This window comes from Buteo buteo, chromosome 14 (genome assembly GCF_964188355.1).
Source record: "Buteo buteo chromosome 14, bButBut1.hap1.1, whole genome shotgun sequence".
Classification (NCBI taxonomy): Eukaryota; Metazoa; Chordata; class Aves; order Accipitriformes; family Accipitridae; genus Buteo; species Buteo buteo.
Window position 1 is genome coordinate 5,792,968 of NC_134184.1, and position 6,946 is coordinate 5,799,913.

The following is a 6,946-nucleotide window of genomic DNA, read 5'->3' on the forward strand; positions in this document are numbered from 1 at the left end:
CCCATTATGGCCAATTACTTAGTGTGATAAAATCTGCCACAGTACAAACTGTTCCTTAATTAGATTTAAGTTTTGCCTAAATTCTATTTGTAATTCGGGCAGCAAAATAATAAGGCCAACAGCAAAGACTCGCCGTCTCCTTTCTTTGGTCCCTGTAGTAAAGTTTCAGGTTGGATGCAATCTCAGGGCAGTTCAGAACCCAGACCTCACTCCCACGCACTTTTCTCGCAATACTCGTCCCCAGTTCACGTTCCCATAACCAGTGCAGAGCTTGGGGGGTGGCCTGGCCTGCGAGGGAGTTCCTTGACCCAAATCCAGCCCTACCTCACCGATAGCAAAGGGGACGGCTCCGAAAGCACCTGAGAGCGTGTGGCTGAGCACCACCCCGCCGTGCTCTTTGGCGGTCGCAGGTATTTACTCTCCAGCCCCTGTACGTTTGCTGCAGCAGCGCGCCGGTTGGTGGGAAAAAAAAAAAGCTGCTGACAAAATGATCGTCCTGCAAAACTGTGAAGAAAGTGATGCGGGGAGCAGCACCCAGCCGTGCCCTTCAGCTCGCTTTCTGGCTGTTTTCGCTGTGAACACCGCAGTGTGCGCAGCCCTGGGGCAGGGAGCGTGCCGCGACCTGCTAACGCAGGATGGGGCCTTTTCCATTAGCCTGGTTATCCATTAGCCACACCAGAGGCTTCAAGTTTGCTTGGGGACGACGGTATCGCTGCGTTACTTCTTAACTGAATTAGAGCCAACGGATTTATCCAAACCATCCCCTGCACCATCCCCAGCCACGAGAAGAGGTTTGAAGGTGTTTTGCTCTTCAAAAACAAATGCCAGCGTTTGGCATGTGCCTCCTCAAGCTCCAGCTTCAGTTTTCAAAGTGTTTTAAATATGTTTGAGCCAAATGTTCTGCACAAATTTGAATCCAATCCTGCAACCTGTCTCTGCGAGATCTCACAGTGAGTGAGGGTAGAAGCTACATCAAGAAAATTCAGAGTGGAACAAGAAATAGAAGCGGTGATTCAGTAGGATCCATTTTAACAGATCCAGGCCACAGTAATTTGAGGACAGGCATCATCCTGTAAGAAGTTGCATTCCTCTGGAAAAAATTACACTAGAAATATTTTTTTTTTTTTTTCCATCCAAACATTTACTCCACTTCAAAAGAAAGAAGGCATTCACACAAATGCACTTACTGGATGCCATGTTAGCAGTTATTTGCCATGTGCTTCAGTGGCCCCGTATTTTGTGTTGTAGAGATTATATGCTGGGCTATCTTTACTTCCCTTGAATCCTGCTCAAGTCCAACGTTGTATATCTTGCAAATGGCTGCTTTGCAAAGTTGGATTAATTTATTCTGATGTTTCAGAAAACTTCTATCTAAGACGAATGTCAAAGCAAAACATTATTTAAAAATTTTGCAGGGATAGACATTTACATAGCAGCTAATGACAAGCCTAAAAATAACCTATTTCTTTGCAACATCAATCTTGTTAATGAACTAAAAGAATGAAATATTCCTCTATCAGTTGTTTCCATGGAGCAGGGAGAAAAATTTTAACCAACTCCAGTATCAAAAAGAATATGAAAACATTTCAACATCTGTCCTGTTTTCCACTTAATTAACAAGGCTGCAAATAGCTTTTATGGAGCAGTTATGTTCTGGACATTCACCTCTATGCTTTTGGTCAGTAGCACAACACAACTAGTCTGTCCTGCTCCACTTGACCCCTGATGAGAGCAGAAAACGAACTTTGTATACCAGGGGGGACACATCACACGCACTGTGGGGCTGGGAATTCCTTCTATTACAGCTTCATTGTGCCTGTGCAGACTGTTCCCTGAAAATACGCATTTTAAAATAAAACTGTACCTATCCATAGGTATGATAAAAGGCCTCTGGATGAGGATCACTTCTCATCAAAGCAGCAAGGCCTTTCCTTAGTCAATAAAGGCATTTTAATAGTGGCACTGATGGGAAGTTGAAAGGAAAGACCTGGTTATTATTTGCTTTTAAAGGGCTACAAGAAGGTCTTATGTGTCAGTGAACACTAAACATTTCTCTCTTCCTTAAGCGCTAAGGGAAAAACATGAACACAACAAATGACGACTTAGCCAACCCCACCACCTGGCAAGACACTGAAGGTGATTTTCCCAACTGCACTGATGTGGAAGTCGGTCTGAAGACTTTGTACCTCCCCATTACGTATAGCATCATCTTCCTGGTGGGCTTCCCAGGAAATGTCATTGCGATTTGTGTTTACAGCTTCAAGATGAGGCCTTGGAAGAGCAGCACCATAATCATGCTGAACCTGGCACTCACAGACCTGCTCTACCTCGCCAGCCTTCCCTTCCTGATACACTACTACGCCAGCGGGGAGCACTGGATCTTCGGTGGGTTCATGTGTAAGTTCATCCGCTTCGGCTTCCACTTCAACTTGTACAGCAGCATCCTCTTCCTCACCTGCTTCAGCGCCTTCCGCTACGCGGTGGTCGTCCACCCTATGAAGTTCTTCCACATCCAGAGGAAGCGGTGGACAGCGGTGGCTTGCGCAGCCGTTTGGGTGATCTCACTGGCAGCCGTCAGCCCCGTCAACTTCTTGATCTCCTCAAAAAAGGCACAAAACAGATCCTTATGCCTCGACCTTACCAGCTCTGAAAACCTGGGCACAACCAGGTGGTATAACTGGCTGCTGACTGGCCTGGCCTTCTTCTTGCCCTTGCTGACAGTGACCCTGTGCTACACGCTCATTATTTGCACGTTGGCTACCGGCCCCCCCACGCGGGCTTGCTACAAACAAAAGGCTCGCAGACTCGCTGTCGTCCTCTTGGTGGTCTTCTATGTGTGCTTCCTCCCCTTCCACGTCTTTCGGGTGGCTCGGGTTGAACTACGGTTGCATCCAGCCAGCTGTCGCATGGAGAAGCAAATCCACGCTGCCTATATCATCTCCCGGCCCCTGGCTGCACTCAACACGTGTGGCAACCTACTACTTTATGTTGTGATCGGAGGTAACTTCCAGCGGGCCATGCTCTCTCTTTCAAGGTGTAAATGGAGCAAATATGTCCAGCAGCCCCGGAGAAACAATTACCTGACCAAGCCAGAAATTGCATTAAGGTTATGAAGGAATCCCTTGAAGAAAATCCCAGCAAACCCAGGATGGCTCTGGTGCTGTCAGCTCCTGCAAAGGTAGGTGTGTTTATTCAGTAGCAAGAATTGCAGCTGGCTTCGCCCTCTCCCCGCAGTTGAGCACTTGTCAAAAAGCTGTCTCGGGAGCAGGTTTATATATAGCTCTCTTAGCAACCAAAGAAAGAGGAATGAAAAGAAAAGTTTGTAAGCCACCTCAAAGGTGAAATTTCAAACCACCCAACCAGACTGTTCCCCAAAACACAGGGTTCTCTCGCTCCGGGCTTTGCCGTTGATTATAGAAACATCGAGAGCTTAGTCTGGATGTGGGAGCAACTTCCATTGATTTCAGTGTTGTCACTGATGTAGTGCTTTGTTTATTACAGCCCGAGCGAAACACAGCAGATATTGTCACGGTTGCTGAAACCACTGAATTACATACTTAGAAAGCACCTAGATAAATCAGATGTTTTCAGATTAGATGGACAAGATGAACTTCAGCATAGGGCACTGAGGAACTGAATGGTGAAATCTCAGGGCTGGCCTAGGGGAGGATGAGAGGAGCACCAGAGGAGGACATACATGGTGAATACAAGGAGATCTACATATATACACAAGGAGATATAGATATAGATATAGATATATATGGAAAAAATGGAGGAACAAGGAATTACCAGTCACGTTAATGTCCATCTCAGAAAAATACTGAAAGAGACAATCAGATGATAAGTCTACAGAAGATGAATACAGGTGAGTACCAGCCAGCATGGATCTATCAGCTATGCACAATCCCAGATCATTCTCATTTCCTACTACAACAAATTAACAGGCTTGTACATGAAGAAAAAGATAATGTCATATAACTTGACTCCAGAAGAAGTTTTGATGCTGTCTGAGATGACACCCTTGTAAGCTACAGAAACAGGCTGGAGGAAACTATTTTTACCGGTTACAGAGTTGTGCTGAGAGAGGAGGTATTAGTGATCTACTATCAGAGTAGGGGGAGCCACTGAGTGGGGATTTGACCAGTCTGTCCTGGATTTAGGGATATTTAGTGTTTTCATTAACAAATTGGATGATGAAATAAAGTCTGGTTGTTATATTTGCAGATGCCATGAAGCTGAGAGGACAAAATTGCACCTATGCTCGGAAAAAACACAGGATGCTATTAGACGGTGACAGGTGCAAAGTTCTATGTTTAAGTAGAAATAATGAACTGTGCAAACACAAAAGGAGAAAAAAACCCTATTTAGTCAGCAGTTCGGCAGAGAAAGATCTGTGGTTACTGTGAACCACAGGCTGGACAGGAGCCGACAGTTTCAGTGGGCTGACAGTGTCTGCTGTGGCAAAAAGGGCAGATGCAACGCTGTGATGTGTAAATGAGAATATAACGTGCGAGATTGGCGTAGCAGCCTTTACACCCTTTGCAGCGTTGTTACCCTCCCAGCTGGAGCACCGCGTCCAGCCTTGGGGCTGCCCTTCAGGGAAGACACAGATGAGAGGAGCGCGGTGAGAGCACTCGGCCAAACGTCCCAAGGGGAAGGAACCGGACAGAAAACCAAATGGTATTCGAACCCCTCAAGGGTGGATATCAGGAAGGGCTTTCTCCCAGGACAGACGATGAAGCCCTGGTAAGGACAAGAGGAGCCTCCACCGCTGCGTGTCTCTAGGAGCAAGAGGGACACAAGCCTGCCTGGCCACCGGAGGTCCATTCTGGCCATGAGGCTCTGGGATTAGGCATACATGGCTGGTAACATTGGTGCTAGCAAAACAAGCAGTGCCCGCGAGCATCGCCGGTGCCGGAGCGCATCCCACCGCACTGCCAGGGCTCTCGGGAGCGGTTAGCCCCGAGCCCCAGCGCACACAGGCACCTAAGTAGGACGAACGGTGACACCGTAGTGTTTAACGTGCCTTGCGGATATTTAAAACACTTCATTTAGTAAAGGCTCAACCATCAGATCCATCTTTCAGTGCCACAGGCCTTTTGACATGTTTTCTGGTTTAGATCATCCTCTTCTGCATTGTTGTCAAAGTCTGAATTTTACAGGTTGCCACTAGATGGTGATCAATCATGGTCAAGGGACTTGGTTTCACATACACATGGTTCATTCAAATCCACAAGTTACACAAATACACAAGACGATTCACATGAAACAAATCTTTTCTGACATAGATTCGTAACATCCCAGCTCTCCAACATGAGCAAAATACACAAACATGCTGCACAAATTCTCTTCCTCTGTGTGAAAGCACAAGATGTGTCTACCACTCACACATCTGAAGGAGTGGATTAAAAATTATCTTTCTTTCCTCTCTCAGAGCATTTTTAATTCTTGCTCTCAGAAGCTTTTCCTTCTCAAGCCCAAGCTGAGCTTATCGCACACGAGCAGAAGCTCGTCAATACAACTACACATACAATATAAAATGGAGCAGCTAAAGGTAAAAAGTGTGAAATGGAAGTGTTCAAGCCTTTCAGTCTCTAACAGCAAGAGTGACAGTCACACAGTTTCAGTGACTTGGAAAGGGGCTACCTTTTTGCCTCCTCCTCCTCTCTTTCCTTAACATAGTCTTTTTCCTTGCCTTCTTCCTATCTCACCTGCTCGTCCACCACCTCTCTTTCTTTAGTTTAGGCTAAACTAGCTGATTTTGAAATGCTGAAGTAGATTAGGGAATGCTCCTGGGAGCTGTCGTTCGCTGGTGGGGCAAGAACCTCCAGCAGAAGGGCAGTCACATCTTCCAGCAGCATGGCTGGGTCTGGAAAAGGAGAAAATCTCGACCTCGACGCAGGCATTTTTAAATCACTCAGGGACTGCTCAGGTGCTCTGCAGGACTGAGAGATCATTATCTCATGTGACTCATTCCTTTTGCTTACTGTGAAGGGTGACATCTCGATGGCTTCTATTTTTAGCAGCTGTTAAGTTTACTGCTGAAACAAGGGTAAGTGCTTCAATTGCAGTAAACAGGAGACACTTTCCAAGCTCTGTACACAGTGTGACAACACAGCTACATAAATTACTACACCATTGCAGGCTAATTCACAGCATAGTTATGCTCCAGTAACCAGGCTTCTGTCAAAGGTCTCTAGTAGGTTTGTCTGCAGAGACAGTCATGTCAGCTCAAGTTGCTCGCTGCCTGGGACCACAGAGGGACCAAGAGAATAAATTTGCAAGGTAAACCTCTCGGGGGCATGTTAAGTCTTATAATACTAAGGATGAAGTTTTGGAATTGCCGACTGCTCTTGTAGGTATGTCGAACCTTACTCTTCACAGTGACTCACGTACTGTCAGAGATGGCAGCAGAGCTATTTTCTACCCTTAATTGTCCAGGAAGGCAATCAGCAATTTTTTTCCTTTTCTCTCCAAATCATGTGCTCCCACAAGAAGTGAAAGCAAAAAGCTCTCCTTGTACTCAAACCTCCCAGAGAGCAAAAATACTGACTGTAATATTCTGCATTAAAAAAAAATAAATCGCAAAATCTGTCCTAATCTGGCTGCATCCAGCTGCCTTTCAAGCAATTCTGTGTTGCACTGAACACCTAAGAAGAAAGTGTGAAGCAGACTGCATGGAGCATCAAAATGAATAGCTTGGTAAACAGCTAGTAGAGAGAAAGGCTAAAATAGCTTGGGAATGGTCTACTCTTACAAGGTCTGTGTTGGATATTGATGTGAGACAAGGCTGCAATTTTATCCCGATGCACTGGTATGTGCAGCTGGGCTGCTGCTGCATTCGCTGTCCAGTGTAACTGTAGAGTAGTGATCCAGCGCATGCAGTGGGGTTTAGTGCCAGGCTCACCACTGAGTCATTTAGACCTCAAGTAGATGTTGTCCTTTT

At 46.0% G+C, this 6,946-nt stretch overlaps 1 protein-coding gene across 1 annotated transcript; it reads left to right on the forward strand.

Annotated features, from left to right (window-relative positions):
- Nucleotides 1–2,081: 2,081 nt before the first annotated feature.
- Nucleotides 2,082–3,113, forward strand: LOC142039402 (2-oxoglutarate receptor 1-like). Its single transcript, XM_075045820.1, has one exon. It carries the CDS (start codon nucleotides 2,082–2,084, stop codon nucleotides 3,111–3,113), a length of 1,032 nt encoding a protein of 343 aa, XP_074901921.1.
- The last annotated feature ends 3,833 nt before the right edge of the window (nucleotides 3,114–6,946 follow it).

Coding starts and splice junctions, on each gene's coding strand:
- LOC142039402 (XM_075045820.1), top strand. CDS start 2,082: ATGAACACAACAAATGACGACTTAGCCAACCCCACCACCTGGCAAGAC.